At 47.2% G+C, this 17062-nt stretch overlaps 1 protein-coding gene across 1 annotated transcript in view; it reads right to left on the bottom strand.

Annotated features, from left to right (window-relative positions):
• Positions 1-17062, bottom strand: part of LOC147106548 (mucin-2-like) — a 72720-nt gene that overhangs the window by 835 nt on the left and 54823 nt on the right. Inside the window, exons 18-24 of the mRNA XM_086008477.1 lie at positions 14117-14369; positions 13976-14028; positions 13791-13891; positions 9806-9957; positions 9553-9691; positions 9126-9236; positions 3457-3636 (exon numbers count right to left, since the gene is read on the bottom strand). Of these exons, the coding sequence (XP_085864603.1) occupies positions 3457-3636; positions 9126-9236; positions 9553-9691; positions 9806-9957; positions 13791-13891; positions 13976-14028; positions 14117-14369 (989 nt within the window). The remainder of the gene's footprint in view (positions 1-3456; positions 3637-9125; positions 9237-9552; positions 9692-9805; positions 9958-13790; positions 13892-13975; positions 14029-14116; positions 14370-17062) is intronic.

A 17062-nucleotide genomic window follows, 5' to 3' on the forward strand; every position in this document is an offset into this window, starting at 1 on the left:
TCTTTGCGGCGGTAAATCGGCGCTAACTGCCGTTTCGCGCCGCAATTCCGGCGCTGCGGCACCCGATGCGGTGCGGCAGGCTCGGGAAGTGCAGGCCTCCTCCTTCCCTTAAGGAGGAGCTGCCTGCACCCGATCGCGGCCCGCGAAAATCTTTTAAAAAATGAGCCCGGCACCTCGGACAAGTGCCGGGCTTGCTTCTGTTCCGGGGGGGGGGGGGGGGAAGTCCGGGGAGGGGAGCTGCGGCCAGGCGGCCGGCGGGGGGAAAGCGGCCGGCCGCCGCGGGGCCTTTAATGCGCCGGCGCAAAGACTCGTAAGACTCTGTTGCCAGAGTCTTAGTTGCGGCTGTCACGGGCGAGGGCGGCCGCAACTGAATTTCGGCGCTGGGGCCCGTCGGCATGGCAACCGGGACGCTGCGCACGACCGATGACGTCATCGGTGCCGGGGGCAGCGCTACCGGTCTACCGTGGCGTAAGGGCCCCAGGCAATTTCGGCGCCGGCGCCAAATGCAGCGCTAGGCCCTCTAGCGCCGCAAAATCGGCGCTAAGGGCACTCAATTTCTAGGCCTTTGTGTTTTAAAAGCAACTTTTTTTTTTGCTGGAAATCTAGATTTGAAAAGAAACACGCAGAAAGTGGGAAAAAGAAATGAAGAGTTTGGAATCAAGATGGCGGCCACTCACCTCAACTCAGAAGCATTAGGCCCGCCTACACATGCACCGATTGGTCAACCGTCAGGTCACTGAACTGTAGGATTGGTCAATCGTCACGTCACTTGACTCTAGGATGGCCTGCCCACACACGCAATGAACCCGCCCCCGTGACGCAGCAATTGGTCGACCGTCGGGTCGCTCGACTGTACGATTGGTCAACCTTCACGTCACTCGATGCTAATGAGCGGATAATGGGCAGTATTTTGAAAGTTTTTTGGATACCGTCGGCACAATTTTTGTCCGACCAAAAAGTACATACGCCTATGAGAGTCCCCGAATAATAAGCTTTCTTTTGATATAACATATGTGTAGCTACGCTCTATAACTTTTGATTGTATAGCCAGACAGACAGACAAAGAGACAGGCAGAGAGACAGAGAGACAGACAGAGAGACATACTGTTTTATATATACTAGCTGGAATGCCCGGCGGTGCCGAGGCTTTTTTGAGGGCATGTTTTTGTTGGAAGAGAGACAGAGAGCGACTGGGGGGAAGAGAGAGAGTGACTGGGAGGGAAGAGAGAGAGCGACTGGGGGGAAGAGAGAGAGCGACTGGGGGGAAGAGAGAGGGCGACTGGGGGGAAGAGAGAGGGTGACTGGGGGGAAGAGAGAGAGCGACTGGGGGGAAGAGAGAGAGCGACTGGCGGGAAGAGAGAGAGTGACTGGGAGGGAAGAGAGAGAGCGACTGGGGGGAAGAGAGAGAGCGACTGGGGGGAAGAGAGAGGGCGACTGGGGGGAAGAGAGAGGGTGACTGGGGGGAAGAGAGAGAGCGACTGGGGGAAGAGAGAGAGCGACTGGCGGGAAGAGAGAGAGCGACTGGGGGTAAGAGAGAGAGCGACTGGGAGGGGGGGAGGGGGAGGAGGGGGGAGGGGGAGGGAGAGAAGGGGGAGTGGGGGGGAGAGAAGGGGGGTAGAGAAGGGGGGAGAGGGGAGAGAAGGGGGGGACAGAAGGGGGGAGAGAAGGGGGTGAGGGGGAGAGAAGCGGGGGAGGGGGGAGAGAAGGTGGGGGAGAGAAGGTGGGGAGGGGGGGAGAGGGGGGAGGAGAGAGAGACACAGACACAGAGGGAAGGAGAGAGAGAGGGCGAGTGGCCCGCAGGCGCAAATGGGGCCAAGCCCCGGGAACAGGCGTGAGCCGGCTTGAGGCTGTGAGAGACGGCCAGGCCCGGTTGCCGGGGTAACCATTCCCCGCCCTCCCGAGCCCCGGCCGCCCCGCCCCACACTCCAGAGCTCCGCTCTCCCGAGAGACCCGCCCCCCGCCCGAGCCGGCTTCAAGACCGCCGAGCGGGGAAGAGAGAGAGTCGCCGCATCTCACCTGCTGGCTTCCCGCGCTCTGTGCCTCGGACTTCTGTGTGTCGCCTGCTGCGCGCGCACCCTGTGCCTGTCCCGTGTCCCTCGTGGCCGACGCCGTTGCCCCGGGTAACGTGACGGGGGAGACTGGGGGGGGAGGAGCTTACCACAAGCCATGGGACAATTACCTAGCTCGGGCGTGGCTGGGCAGGAGAGGCCCAGGCTTTGAGGCCTTACAAAAATGGGGAAAGGTAGGAAAAAGAATCAGGATAGAGAAAATATTTACAAATGAATTAACTTTTTTAAAAACAATTTAATAAAAGCAATTTTTTTTTGCTGGAAATGTAGATTTGAAAAGAAACACGCAGAAAGTGGGAAAAAGAAATGAACAGTTTGGAATCAAGATGGCGGCCACGCACCTCGGTTCAGAAGGATAAAGCCCGCCCACACACGCACCGATTGGTCAACCGTCATGTCACTGAAGCGTAGGATTGGTCAATCGTCTTGTCACTTGACTCTAGGAGGGCCCGCCCGCACGTGCGACGAACCCACCCCCGCGACGCAGCGATTGGTCGACTGTCGGGTCGCTCGACTGTACGATTGGTCGAGCTCGACGTCACTCGATGCTAATGAGCGGATAATGAGCGGAATTTTGAATAATGAGCGGATAATGAGCGGAATTCTGAACGTTTTTTGGATACCGCGGGCGCAATTTTTGTCTCGCCGAAATGTAAATATGCTTATGACCGTTCTGAAATCGTAAGCTTTCTTTTGATGTAATGCACGTGTAGGTACACGCTATAACTTGAGAGTGTTTAGCCGGACAGACAGAAGGGCAGACAGACAGACAGATCAACCGCTTTTATATATAGAGAAGATAGATGTAATCTTATTCACCACTTCAATTCTCATGAAATAAGAAGCCAAACATTTATTATTTCTGTACTGAGTACTGATTATTAAGAATGCTCTGTAGTGGTGATTATATAAAACTTAAATCATCCAAAGATCTGAATTTTAATTTTAGTTGTTTATTTGTTACAAAGTGCCTATCATTCGCTGTCTAACCGTCAGGCAGGATGCCTGCTCCAACATTCTTGCTATTCAACCATGATTAAGATTGTTTCCAGGAGCGTTTTATGTCGAGTTTTTTAGCTCTGCTTGGAGAAAGTCCCAAAGTGACTCCTTGGATGGAAGTCTGTGATAGTCATGCTCAGGCAATGAAAATTGTAACTGGAAACGACATGCTAACACACAGTGGCTGCATACGTTAGATCTGCCACCATATCAACTGTCACTGCACCTCAAAGTAATTCATTGTATGTGAAGGGGTTTGAGATGTTTCTGTGAGGCATGATAAGGGGTGTTGTAAATGCAAGACTGTCTTGCTCAAAAGATTTTACATTTCTGTTAATGTATAGAACATCTTTGGTAATATTGGCAATGTTCAGGAATGAGCACTTACCTTAAAGGAGTGACTGAGTTTAATAGTCAAGCTTGTTTTCTTGTCCCAGATCAATACCAGTCCATTTTTAGCTTCAATTACAAGGTAAATGCCAAGATGACGTACTTCATAAGGTATGTGTATACTGCTACCAAACTTCACCACTTCATACTTTCCATCTGAGAGTTTTATTTCAGAGTTCTGGAAGGTTTTAAATAATCATATTAGACAGATAACATATAAAATAGCCACATATAAATTGCACCAGGAATTGTTCCCCATCTATTGGGCTGCATCTTGCTGGAAAAATAACGGCATGCTAACGACGCACGCCGTTAGTAATGTGCGAATCGGCCAGCAAGTTCAGGGATTAAGAGATGCGCTGTGAGTTGCGAATCTCCAGAATTTGCTGGTCGATTTGCACCGCTCCACTGTTTGCTTTGCACAAACGGCATCTCACCCTTAGTCTCCCCGTAATTTTTAAGAACTTTCTGGATTTGAACATTAATTGCCCATTACACTTGCCACAGAAAGTTAAGTCTGATAATGAATAGCGTAAGTACCTTTTTAACAATGTGATAATTGGCAATGCCAATCAACCTCTCTGGCCCAGAAATGGAACAATTGAAACTGTGGAGTCTCATTCCTTCAGTTAGTTAATTGTTCTTAGAGATTTTTAAAATGTCAAATTTTACATTTTACATTTTTGTTCTTACTTTTCCTTTCTGTCTCTTTTTATCTCTCTCTTAATCCAATCTTTTTTTCCCTCATAATTTCTCTTTGTACCTGATTTGACTCTAATTCACTCACTCTAATTCATCCTTCTTCTCAGTCATTCCCCTTAATATCTTGAAAACATTGATCAAATCACCCCTTAACTTTCTAAATTCCAGGCAATACAACCCTAGTTTGTGTAATCTTGCCTCGTAATTTAACCCTTGGAGTCCAGGTATCATTCTGGTAAATCTACGTTGACTTCCCTTCAAGGTCAATATATCCTTCCTAGGGTGTGGTGTCTAGAACTGAACAAAGAATTCCAGGTATGGTCTAACTAGAGCTTTGTATAGCTGTAGCATAACTTCTACCCCCTTGTATTCTAGTCCTCTAGACATAAAGCCCAGCATTCCATTAGCCTTTTTGATTATATTGTCCATAACATTTTAATGATCAATGTACAAGAACCCCTAAGTCTCTTTGGACCACCACTATTTCTAGCTTTTCACCATTTAGAAAGTACTCTGATCTATCCTTTTTAGGTCCAAAGTGGGTGACCTCACACTTGCCTACATTGAAATCCATTTGCCACAGTTTTGTCCATTCATTTAATCTATTAATATCTCTTTGTAATGTTATGTTTCCATGCTGCCTATCTTTGGGTCATCAGCAAACTGGGATATGTGGCTCTCTATCCCATCATCTAAGTCATTAATAAATAGTGAATAGTAGAAGCCCCAACACAGATCCCTGTGGGACACCACAAGTCACGTCCTGTAAATTAGAGTTTCTGCCCATTATCCCTGCCACTCAGCCAACTTCCTAACCAGGTCAATAATTTGCTATCAAATCCATAAGCTTCAACTTTAGCTAACAGTCTCTTATGAGGGACTTTATCAAATGCCTTCTGGAAGTCCATATAAATAACATCCATATACATTCCCCTGTCCATTACTTTAGTCACCTCTTCAAAAAATTCAATCGGCTTCATTAGGCATGACCTACCCTTTATAAATCCATGCTGGCTCTCTCTGAGCAGCAGAAAATTTTCAACATGTTCAGTCACTCTATCCTTAATTGTAGACTTTAATAATTTCCCGACAACAGATGTTAGGCTAAATGGTCTATAATTCCCTGGTTTCCCTCCCTCACCTTTCTTAAATAGCGGAGTGACGTGTGCAATTTTCCAATCTAAAGGAACAGTTCCTGAATCGAGAGAACTTTGGAAGATTATAGTTAGGGCATCTGCAATGTTCTCACCTACTTCCATTAAATCCCTGGGATGGAAACCATCTGGTCCTGGGGATTTGTCACTCTTTAGTGCCATTATTTTCTTCATTACTGTAATTTTGCTTACGTTAATTAAGGTGAGTTCCCATCCCTGATTCAATATTAGTTTCCTTGTAAATACTGATGCAAAGTAATTATTCAACATGTCCGCCATTTCCTTATTTTCATTTACAATATCATCATTATCAGTATTCAAGGGTTCAAGGGCACCACATTACTCCTGATCACCCTCTTTTTCCTAATATAATTGGAATTTTTTTTGTCATGATTTTGATATCCCCTGCAAGTTTCTTTTAATACTCCCTTTTAGTGTCTCTTACTAACTATTTTGTCAACTTTTGTCATTCTTTGTATCTCTCCCAGTTGCCAGGATCTGTGCTAGTTTTTGCATTTTTGTATGCTTTTTCTTTTAGTTTTATGTTGTCCCTTTCCTCTTTTGGCTGTTTTTTTGGCGAGTAGAGCTCTTGCCTCTTCGGGGTATAAACTGTTTCTGTATTACGTTTAATTGTTTTTTCAACACCTCCCACTGATCGTCTGTCGATTTACCCAGTTTGCTGTGAAGAGTCTCTGTCTCATCCCGTTAAAAGTCAGCCTTACCTAAATCTAGAATCTTAGTAACTGTTTTGCGTTTCTCCCTTTCAAACATAATGTTGAACTCGATCATATTATGATCGCTATTAGATAAATGTTCACACTTCATTCGGCTGTTAACTAAATCTGGCTCATTATTATCTAATATGGCCTGTCCCCTTGTTGGTTCTAGGACATATTGTTGCAGAAAGCTATCCTGAACATACTGAAGAAATTGAATCTGACCTATTCTTCCTGTAGACTTTCTAACCTGGTATATTCAATTCTCAGTCATGGCTGTCTTGCAGCCATGTCTCAGTAATAGCTACCATGTGACACCCTCTAAGTTGAATTTGCGCCTCCAATTCACTCAATTGTTCATTATACTACGTGCGTTTGTATAAAGAACGCTTACTTGGGCCACACACCCTAGCCTGTGCTTCTGCTGTAATGCAGGTTTTTTCACAAGTTTCTTATTTCTCTCTCCTGATTTAATTACTTTACATCTTTTAGTTTTCCCTTTACCTGTAGTGCCTAAAGCACAATTCCTGACTATTACTCTACTCTCTTCCCTTTCGTTGTTTTAGAATTACTATTTATATTACCTTTTCCACCTGAGCCCTGCCCCCGCCATTCACTAGTTTAAAGTCCTTGTGACCGCCCTATTCGTTCTTTGTGCTAAGACCCTGGTCCTAGACCGGTTCAGTTGGAGCCCTTCCCAACAGTACAATTCCTTCCTGTTCCAGTACAGGTGCCACTGTCCCATGAAATGGAACCCCACTTTCCCACATCATTCCTTCAGCCACGTGTTCACCTCACTAATCTGCTTATCCTTACGCCAATTTGCATGTGGCTTGGGTAATAATCCAGAGATTATAATGCTTGAGGTCCTGTTTGTTAATTTAGCTCCTAGCTCCTGACATACTCTTAGCTGGGTCGTTTCAGGTGCATAGAACAAAGAGACAGTGGCCTAGAACCTGCTGGTGTTAACAGCTGCCAAAAACGATGGCGCTGGCAGGATCGGTAAATTGGAGCTGGTGGCTAATTAACATTAGCCCAGCGCTAAACTTACCATGCAATGCCGATAGGAGGCCTCAATGTAGCGTGGCCACAGTGTTAATGCAGCAAGAACAGCCTTCTCTTAAAGCAAGGCTGCCATTTCAGAAAGCAGTTCAGTCCCTTAAAGGGGAACTGTCTTCTGAAATGAAAAAAATAAAAATCATGTAAAAATAGGCAGTTTTTAGCCCTTAGAGCTCAAAAAAAATAACGTTAAAAAGAATTCCCAAATGGGAGTCTTCAGCTCTTAAAGCTGAATTTCTTTCCGCACCTAAACAAAATGCTAAAAGTGCTTCAGCACTAACCCAAATGGCTCAGCAATCCAGGGAAGGGGCACCCAGGGTCTTGCATGCAGCACTCCAGCTTTGTTCAGGGGGTCAACACTACAAGAGAGGTCCTCTACCCACAGGGGCCAGGAGACTCTCCAGAAAGAAGGATGTGGCACCAGATCACCGAGGCCGTCACTGCCACCAGTGTCTCCCCACCAAGTGGCTCCAGTGCCCAAAGAAACTTCATGACCTCAGACCAGTGGTCTTCAAAAGCTATCTCCTATCAACTGCATCACTAGCCTCACACACTTCTCAATGCACGACTCCCCCCTCCCCCAATCACTCACGTACCAACAATTTGTACCAAACATGAGGCACACCTCCCATTCCTAGCTTCACCTCACTCCCTTGGAAGAGACGGTGCTGGCCATTCTTGGCAGGGGCATGGCTAAGCCCTTGGCTAGCAGTGGGGCTGAAAGGATACAAGATACTGGCATCCTCATACGCTATCCTCCTTCTTGCATGCGCTTCTTGCATTCCCATCCTCCCATCACCACAACTCCACTCTTGTGCCTTCCTCATTTCACACACCCAAGAAATGCAGCCTGCCCAGCCAGTGGTTGCCCAAGAAGAGGGAGAGGAGAGTGAAGATGAACAAGAATAAGCACCGTCACTTGATTTGACACTCCCAGCCACCAGCTCTCAACCAGCAAGGCCATTTGCAGTGTCCCCCACTGAATGTAGCAGCCTTCCACCAGCCATGCTGCGGTCATTGGGGTAGCACTGTGTGACATCAGTAGGATAGGCAAAGGCACACACAAGACAGTCACTAAGGGAATGCATAAGGGTGACGAGTTTATTTCTTGATGTTATATTGGATGGATAGGTGTATAAAGCTGAACTGGAAAGTTTGCTTTGTGGTGGCTTTTATTTCAGCATTGTGGCTAAGAGGATTCTGTGATGGTCAGTAACAGAGGTGTGTGACAAATGTTGAAAGGGGAACTGGGGTTGTGGTCAATGGTACCGCAGGCGGATAATTCCATCCCAGATGTCCCAACCAGAAAGGGGCTGCCTGGGTTGCATCCTTCCTTCTGCTTCCTCCTCTTCTGCTTCTTCCTCTTCTGCATCTTCCTCTTCCCTCTACAAGCAGATGCTGGAAATCTGAAATAAAAGCATAAAATGCTAGAAATACTCAGCAGGTTAGGCAGCATCTTAACTTGCGACGTGAATTCTGTTTCTCTCTCCATGGATGCTGCCTGACCTGTGAGTATTTCCAGCATTTTCTGTCTTCTCAGAGGCCTTCCTTTACCATCCGAGGCCTTGCAAGCATTCAGCAGCACTCCCTGCACACTTAAAAGACTTTTAACATGTATTGCATCAAGCCACTACTTCAATAAAATAAAAAACACAGTCCAAAAACTTAAATGCAGACTTACCTGAAAGATGTGTGTGTCCCTTTAAGAAGTGCTGACAGCGTCTCCGTCAGTCTGCTGCACGCTCGCTTTTCAGAGCGAGCTTGGGACCCAGCTCTAAACTCAGTGCTAAGGTCCAAGTTCGCAGAGTGTGACATTAAGTACGTCATGCTCTCGATATTTGCATCTCCAGGGCCAGTGCTGCAATCGGCAGCGTTAAGGCCCTCACCAAAATGCCGGCCGCTGAGTCCCGCACCAAAGAAGGGCATTAGAGTGGCGGTCGCCATTTTTGCCAGGATTGCGGCGCTAACTCATGGCGATAAGGTAGGAAATTTCTAGGCCAGTGACACTGATTGTATGTTATCCTGTGTTCACTTACCCCCAAGAAGATTTTGATTGATTTGGAACACGCTGTTCCAGTGGTCCCACAAGGGATGTTTTCAGTGATTACTCTGAAGGTGCCATTGGAAGGGTTATTTCCACAATAATCCTGAAACAATCATGAATAAGGACATTATTAAAGACTAACAGCTCCACACAGTACATCATTTTAAGTCTATAGATATGTCACAAAAGAAACTTATTCAGGCCTAAAAATGTTGAATTTGAAGCATAAAACTAACCATAAACTGATTGATTTAGCATCATTACACAGTTGAATTATTGATTTAGCATCATTACACAGTTCATTATTGTTACTGATTTAAGCTTCAAATGTTATTGTATATTGTCATTATTTTTGTTTTAATTAGAATAAGGTAATAATTACTAATAATAATGAAAAAGGCATATTTGTCTAACAATACCTGTGTAACAATATATTCACAGTCTCCATTAAAATTGTAGCGTTTCCCATCAAAAGTGATGTAATTCCCATCTCCGTAGATCATACATGTCCCATGACATTGTTGTTTTGTGCAGTTCCACAATCTGTTGTTGCATTTACTGAGAAAATCAAATAAGATGTACATTAACCAGAATAGATTAGCATTGAGGTTCCACAGTTACATCTTGCAGTTCATCTCAACAGAAAAACAAGAGTGAATGTTTGCTACGTACCATGAGTTGCAGTCCACTTGTACAATGTCCCCAGATTGGTACTGGACGCCATTGTGTGCACACGGGCACTGATTTATGGGAATACAGCCACCGTTTTCGTGAGAGACTAAACCTTCAGGACACACACACCCAGAGACACAACCTGTGGCATACTGCAGAGAAAGTGTTTTTAAATGGAATTTAAAATTCAATGTCTGCACTTGATGAATTGTGTTTGGTCCTTTCATTAAAAGTCCATCTGCAGAGCTAGACAGTAGATGCTGAAACGCTGCACTGTCAGAATGACCCTAATTATGATGGTACTGAACCTGATGGGAAAGTTGCCAAATCTTTGAAGATGGCAGGTCAAGTTGCTCAGGCTGTTAAAAACCATATGGGAACCTTAGCTTTATAAATAGCGGCACAGAGTACAAAAGAAAGGAAGTGATGCTAATCTTTACAAATCACTGGTTAGGCATCAGCTGGAGTATTTCTGGGCTGCAATGCATTTCCTGAAAGGGTGATGAAAGCAGATTTAAAAGAAACTTTAGAAAGGGAATTGGATGTAGACTTGAAAAGGAACATTTTGCAGGGCTCTGGGGAAAGAGCAAGGGAGTCGGACTAATTGAATTGCTCTTTCAAAGAGCCGGCACAGGCACGATGGGTTGAATGGCCTCCTTCTGTGCACTAAGACTCTATGATTCTATCTCATCACAGATGTTCCCAATGGTTTCCTTATGAGCCTACATTCTAAACCCCATAATTTCTAATGATATGACGTGCATTTTCTAAATGTTGTTTAGTGTGATTTTATTTTTGCCATTCCTGGCACATAGAACTATGTGCATGAAATTCATAATCGAGCACCCTTAGATCAGGTTTAGCACGGATTAGAATCAGAGTAAAGCTCTCTCCACACTGTCCGTCAAGCACTTCCAGGTCAGGAACAGTTACACCCGATCTAAGTTATGGCTTTCTCTGCACTGTCTGGAGTCAGGTGTTAGCACAGGCAAGAGACAGGTCAACACTCTGCCTCAAATCTCAGAATGTGGCCCCTGATGTACCAGCATATTTATTTTGCTGCACCATGGAGTAAATTTTCTGACTCCCATAGAACTACTTAATTCTAAACACTTGCCTTAAAAATGCACAGAGGGATTTAGTACAAAGAGATAAAGGGCGCGAAATTCATTTGGGGAGCCACCTTTTAACTTTTCGAAAAGTTAGCACCCGGCAAAATCCATTGAAAATGTTGCAAAATTGTGTGTTTGCGCCCCAGGAGTGAAGCGGGGTGGTAAATGAGGCACTAATGGTCTGAGTGGAGCGCTGCAGGGGCGCTGATGTCTGAGTGGAGCGCTGCAGGGGCGCTGATGTCTGAGTGGAGCGCTGCAGGGCACTAATGGTCTGAGTGGAGCACTGCAGGGGCGCTGGTGTCTGAGTGGAGCGCTGCAGGGGTGCTGATGGTCTGAGTGGAGCGCTGCAGGGCGCTGATGGTCTGAGTGGAGCGCTGCAGGGCGCTGATGGTCTGAGTGGAGCGCTGCAGGGGCGCTGATGTCTGAGTGGAGCGCTGCAGGGCGCTGATGGTCTGAGTGCAGCACTGCAGGGGCGCTGATGGTCTGAGTGGAGCGCTGCAGGGGCGCTGATGTCTGAGTGGAGCGCTGCAGGGGCGCTAATGTCTGAGTGGAGCGCTGCAGGGGCGCTGATGTCTGAGTGGAGCGCTGCAGGGGCGCTAATGGTCTGAGTGGAGCACTGCAGGGGCGCTAATGTCTGAGTGGAGCGCTGCAGGGGCGCTGATGGTCTGAGTGGAGCGCTGCAGGGGCGCTAATGGTCTGAGTGGAGCGCTGCAGGGGCGCTGATGGTCTGAGTGGAGCGCTGCAGGGGCGCTGATGGTCTGAGTGGAGCGCTGCAGGGGCGCTTATGGTCTGCGTGGAGCGCTGCAGGGGCGCTAATGGTCTGAGTGGAGCGCTGCAGGGGCGCTAATGGTCTGAGTGGAGCGCTGCAGGGGTGCTGATGGTCTGCGTGGAGTGCTGCAGGGGCGCTTATGGTCTGCGTGGAGCGCTGCAGGGGCGCTGTTGCCAGAGCGCTACCCAATTTCAGCTGACTTGCGTTCAGCAATCAGCCTTCAAGCCTTGACTCTAGTTAATTCCAGCTTGTAAAGGGGAGGTCATTTCAAGCTGCAGCTGCTCATTATCAGCATTGCTGCACTTGAGTGCGACCTCTCAGCTACTGAGACAGCTTTGTGCCATGGCTGCTGCAAGGGAGAGGGAGAGGGCTACTCGAGTCAGCGATGTGGAATTGGATATGTTCAGCAGCTTCTCTGACAATGTCTCAGCAGAGTTATGACTGACAAAAAAGTTTCCCCAAAATGGTGCCTTTAAATAGCGCGCGGAGCCAACTCCCGACTGCAACTCGACAGCTGATGCTGTGGTTCTTAGCGCCGGGCAATAAGTGAGGGGGCGCGGCCAGATTTTGCATTCAGGGCACTGCGCTGCACATGGGAATGACATCATCATTGCCAGGTGCGGCCAAGCGGGGCGGTACCTACAGGAGCGTGGCATTAATACCGCCGCGCCCGGGCGAAAATCCATGTGCTCCCGGTTGACGCCCCATGGAGGTGCTAACGGCAGGTGCAAAGCAGCCAAATATCACGCCCAAAGTGTCAGTCAGAAAATATGTCCCCATCATATTCTTCTTATACTAATTTTTTTCAAAATATCCAATTCCTAAATAAAAGTTAAGGAAATCTGATGCAGATTGCAGATACTGATACATTGCATGTTATAGCTACCAGCAGAACTACACTTTCACAGGTCAAAGCAACTTTACTTGTCAATCCAGCTGTATGTTTTTCATGGAGTACAATTTTTCTGCTGGATCCTTGAACCTGCTGATGTTCAGGGACCTGATGATTTACACATGGACAACATTCAGACTTGGGCTGACAAGTGGCAAGTAACATTCGCACCACACAAGTGTCAGGCAATGACCATCTCCAACAAGCGAGACTCTAACCATCTCCCCTTGACATTCAATGGCCTTTCCACCATCTACAAGGCACAAGTCAAGAGTGTGATGGAATACTCTCCACTTGCCTGGATGAGTGCAGCTCCAACAACACTCAAGAAGCTCGACACCATTCAGGATAAAGCAGCCCGCTTGATTGGCACTCCATCCACCTTCAACATTCACTCCCTCCACCACTGGTGCACTGTGGCTGCAGTGTGTACCATCTACAAGATGCACTGCAGCAACTCGCCAAAGCTCCTTCAACAGCACCTTCCAAACCCGCGACCTCTACCACTTAGAAGGACAAGGGCAGCAGACGCATGGGAACATCACCACCTACAAGTTCCCCTCCAAGCCACACACCATCCTGACTTGGACCTGTATCGCCGTTCCTTCACTGTCGCTGGGCTAAAATCCTGGAACTCCCTTCCTAACAGCATTGTGGGTGTACCTACACAATATGGACTGCAGCGGTTCAAGAAGGTGGCTCACCACCATTTTCTCAAGGGCAATTAGGGATGGGCACTAAATGTAGGCCTAGCCAGCCAGCGACGCCCACATCCCATCAATGAATAAAAAAAAACATAGAAGTGTTTTACATAGATTTTAGGTGAGTTTGTGCAAATGTCAGGTTTCCACAGCTTTGCAGAGTTTCAGAGGCAGCAGAAAAATGCATTCTGTGAAAAATCCATAGTGTTACTTATCAATGAATTCTAACATTGAGGTTTATGCTCTTCCATGGACTAACATAGGGCTTTTCAAGAACACATAATGAAAGGTTCAGAGTAATTGTGTGCTGCTAAAATCAATGAGATACTGCAGTGCCCTTGCTTCACGTGCTACTTTTTACAGAGAAACTGAAAGGGCAAAAAAAAAAGTACCTCTGAGCACACAAATCACAAGTCAAGAAAGAAGAATAGTATCTAAGAATCACACAAGTGTATCTGGCCCCTGAAATATTAGCACAGACAATACCACTCATCAATATACTAGTACTTACACACTCCATGTCAAGGATTTGGCAGCTCTTCTGACATTCTGTACCAGTACTGTCAGCTGAAGCTTTATTACAGTCAAAGTATACCATGGGAGCAACACAGGCTGGAAAACAAAACCAAAAATGGATTTAGATACACATAAGAAACATTTTTTGTCTGAATAATTACTTTTTTCTCAAAATGTTACCTTGAGGTTTTGAATTGTTTCCAATACACTCTAGTTTCCCTTGATTGCAGGTACTACAATAAAATAACAAAATATCATCAATCACTGAATTCAGATACTTCTACTGCTCAATGAAATCATTAATTAGCTTTTCAAGCTCACCACATGGCATCTTCCTCATGAATGACCTCTCCTGCTGGCACTGCCGACCCCCTATAATAGCATGAGCAACCGGAGGGTGGTACACATTTACCAGTGTCATCCATGTAGGTTCCATCAGCACAACCACATCCATCCACTGGCACAAAGTCAACCTCACAGGTTTTATCTGGTGCTCCCAAGGACTGGCAAGTACGATGGCAGTTTGTCATAGCGTAGCTGTAGACGAGAGTCTTGGGACAGTTGATGTATTCGGCTGCAATTAAAAAAACAGACAAGTTGAGAAATTTCCAGACTTCAGTTTAAAACAAGTCTAAAATAATAAATAAATACAAAACATTTTGAAAAGTATTGTTTCAAAGTGGCAGTTGGTAACACAATGGGGGCTAAATTGGATAGCCCCCAAAAACGGGCGCAGGGATTGCGATGCGCAATTAACCTACACCGGTTGATTGAAATGCAGGCAGCCTGCCAACTTCATGCCGCCTGCACATTATAATGATTTCTGTGTGTAGCCAGCGCTAACCGCATCAGCAGGGAGCCTAAAATCGTAACTTCCTTGGGCCACTTAAAGCTAGCCTGCACTGCTTAAAGCTAGCCTGCACCTCTTAAAGTGGTGGTGCACTGTAGCTGCAGCAGGTGCTGGGAGTCGTGCAGGAAGTGAATCAGTCTTAGGAAACAGTAAGGAATGGCACAACATGGGAGAGAGCAGGCTTCAACGTTTTCGGACACGGCACTTTTAAAAAATTTATTCTTTCACGGGATTTGGCTGTCACTAGCAAGGCCGGCATTTATTGCCCATCCCTAATTGCCGTTGAGAAGGTGGTGGTGAGCCACCGCCTTGAACCAGTGCAGTCCTTATAGTGACGGTGCTCCCACAGTGCTGAATTTGTCGTAGCAGTTTTGGTACAACTGAGTGGCTTGCTAGGCCATTTCAGAGGGCAGTTAAGAGTCAACCACATTGCTGTGGGTCTGGAGTCACATATAGGCCAGACCAGGTAAGGACGGCAGATTTCCTTCCCTAAAGGACATTAGACTGGAGGTCTTGGTGGAGGAGGTGGACAGGAGGGGAGAGAGGTCCTCTATCCACAGGGGGACAGAAAGCTCTCCAGACACAAGGTCAAAAGGTAGTGGGACCAGATAGGTGTGGAGATCAATGCCAGGAGTCAAGCCCCGAGGACCTGGATGCCATGCCACAAGAAATTCAATGACCTCACATGACTGGTCAAAGTCAGTAAATGCATCTTCAAATGCCATATCCCACCAACTGCACCACTAGCCTCAGCCACTGCCCAATTCACCACACCCCCATCACTTACCTACCAACAATCTCTATCAATCAGGACTCATATCTAACATTCATAGCTTCACCTCACCCTCACGCACTTACCACTGCTGCAAGCCTCACACCCAGATCTCACAGAATGCACACACTGCCAGCTATTCAACCATGACAGCCACATCACGCAAACAGATTGCACGACATCACTGACACACTTCCCTCTCTCTTGCAGGACAAGGTGGAGCACAACCGTAGACAGTAGGAGCTAACTGGAGGGGGACAGGCGCACCTGCATGTCATAACCCCCCATGGAGGAGACGGAACAGCTATTGTTGAGGCCGTGGCCACTGGTGAGACTGAAACCATCAAAGATGGCGGTATCCTCATACCTAATCCTCCTCACATCCCACATCCTCCTCATCCCACAATCTCTTCAAGTTGCAGATGGTGTAAGCATGCAGCCCTTACTCCACCCCCTCCTCTCACCACGACCTTACCCATGTGCCTTTTTCCTTTCAGATACACAAGAGGTGCAACCTAGCCAGGCAGTGGAGGAACACCAACAAGAGAGTGATGATGAAGACACAGCACCGTAACTTGATTTCACACTCGCAGCCACCAGCTCAGATACTGACACTGCGCGTATCTTAGAGGATAGATTAGAGGCGGGATCTGCAGTGGTGAGATGGGGGAAAGGATAGCGCAGGTGCCAGTTCACCAGATGGCAAGGTGGCACACGGGTTCTGCTGCAGAGGACTCAGATGAGGATTATGATGGGGCAGCCTACAGAAGAAGGCTGGTGGGTATGCACAATGAAATCCTCGCTGCATTGGAAAGTCTGCTAGAAAGCCTGCGGTCAATGTCAAGGAGCATGGCGGAGTCCAGCACCAACGTGGCACAGGGCTTTGCGCAGAGCTTGGAGCCCATCCTTTCCAGCATGGAAGTGCTGGCCAACTCCATTCGCACACTTGTGGACCGAAGCTTGATGCAGCGTCTGATGTCTGATGTCACACCATTGTAGCACAAACAGCAGCCATCCAATGTCTGAGTGCTGCAGTCAAAGCTCAGACTGCTGCCATACAAGGTCAGCTTGCTGCCACCATGATTGTGGATTACAGTGTGCAAAGGGGCTTGCGGGGTATTACAGCAGTCCAGCAATCGGTCCTCCTAAAGATTACTAGGATTGCTGAGGTGCTGCCCTGAGGGAATGACAGTGGCGGCATGCAGCATGAACATGCTTGTCCTCTCACAGGGTGAAAGCATTTGTCCTCCCACCACTGCCACTCTGCCGGTGCCCTTGCTGTTGCCTGCCAGCCAGCCAGCCGTGACTGCTGCCACCCATGCCAAGATGGTGCAGTGAGCAGCTGGGCCTTCTAGAGCTGCTCGAGGTTGTCCTCCAAGGCCATCTGCAGTATCAGCCACAGAAAGTCGGCAGCCTTCCACCAGCCATGCTGCAGCCTCTGGGGTAGCACTGCGTAGGAGCACTAGGACAGGCAAAGCCACACAGAAGGCCGGCACTAAGGGTGATTAGTTTACGTTTTTATGCAATATGGCATGACTTAATTTATAAATTTCGTTTGGAATACTTATTTTGTGGTGACTTTTAATTTAGCATTGTGGCCAAACAGACATTGTGATGGTCAGTGACAGAGGGAAATTAAGGTGTG

This window comes from Somniosus microcephalus, chromosome 15 (assembly GCF_052327205.1).
Source record: "Somniosus microcephalus isolate GS21.2 chromosome 15, FLI_Smic_1.0, whole genome shotgun sequence".
Lineage (NCBI taxonomy): Eukaryota > Metazoa > Chordata > Chondrichthyes > Squaliformes > Somniosidae > Somniosus > Somniosus microcephalus.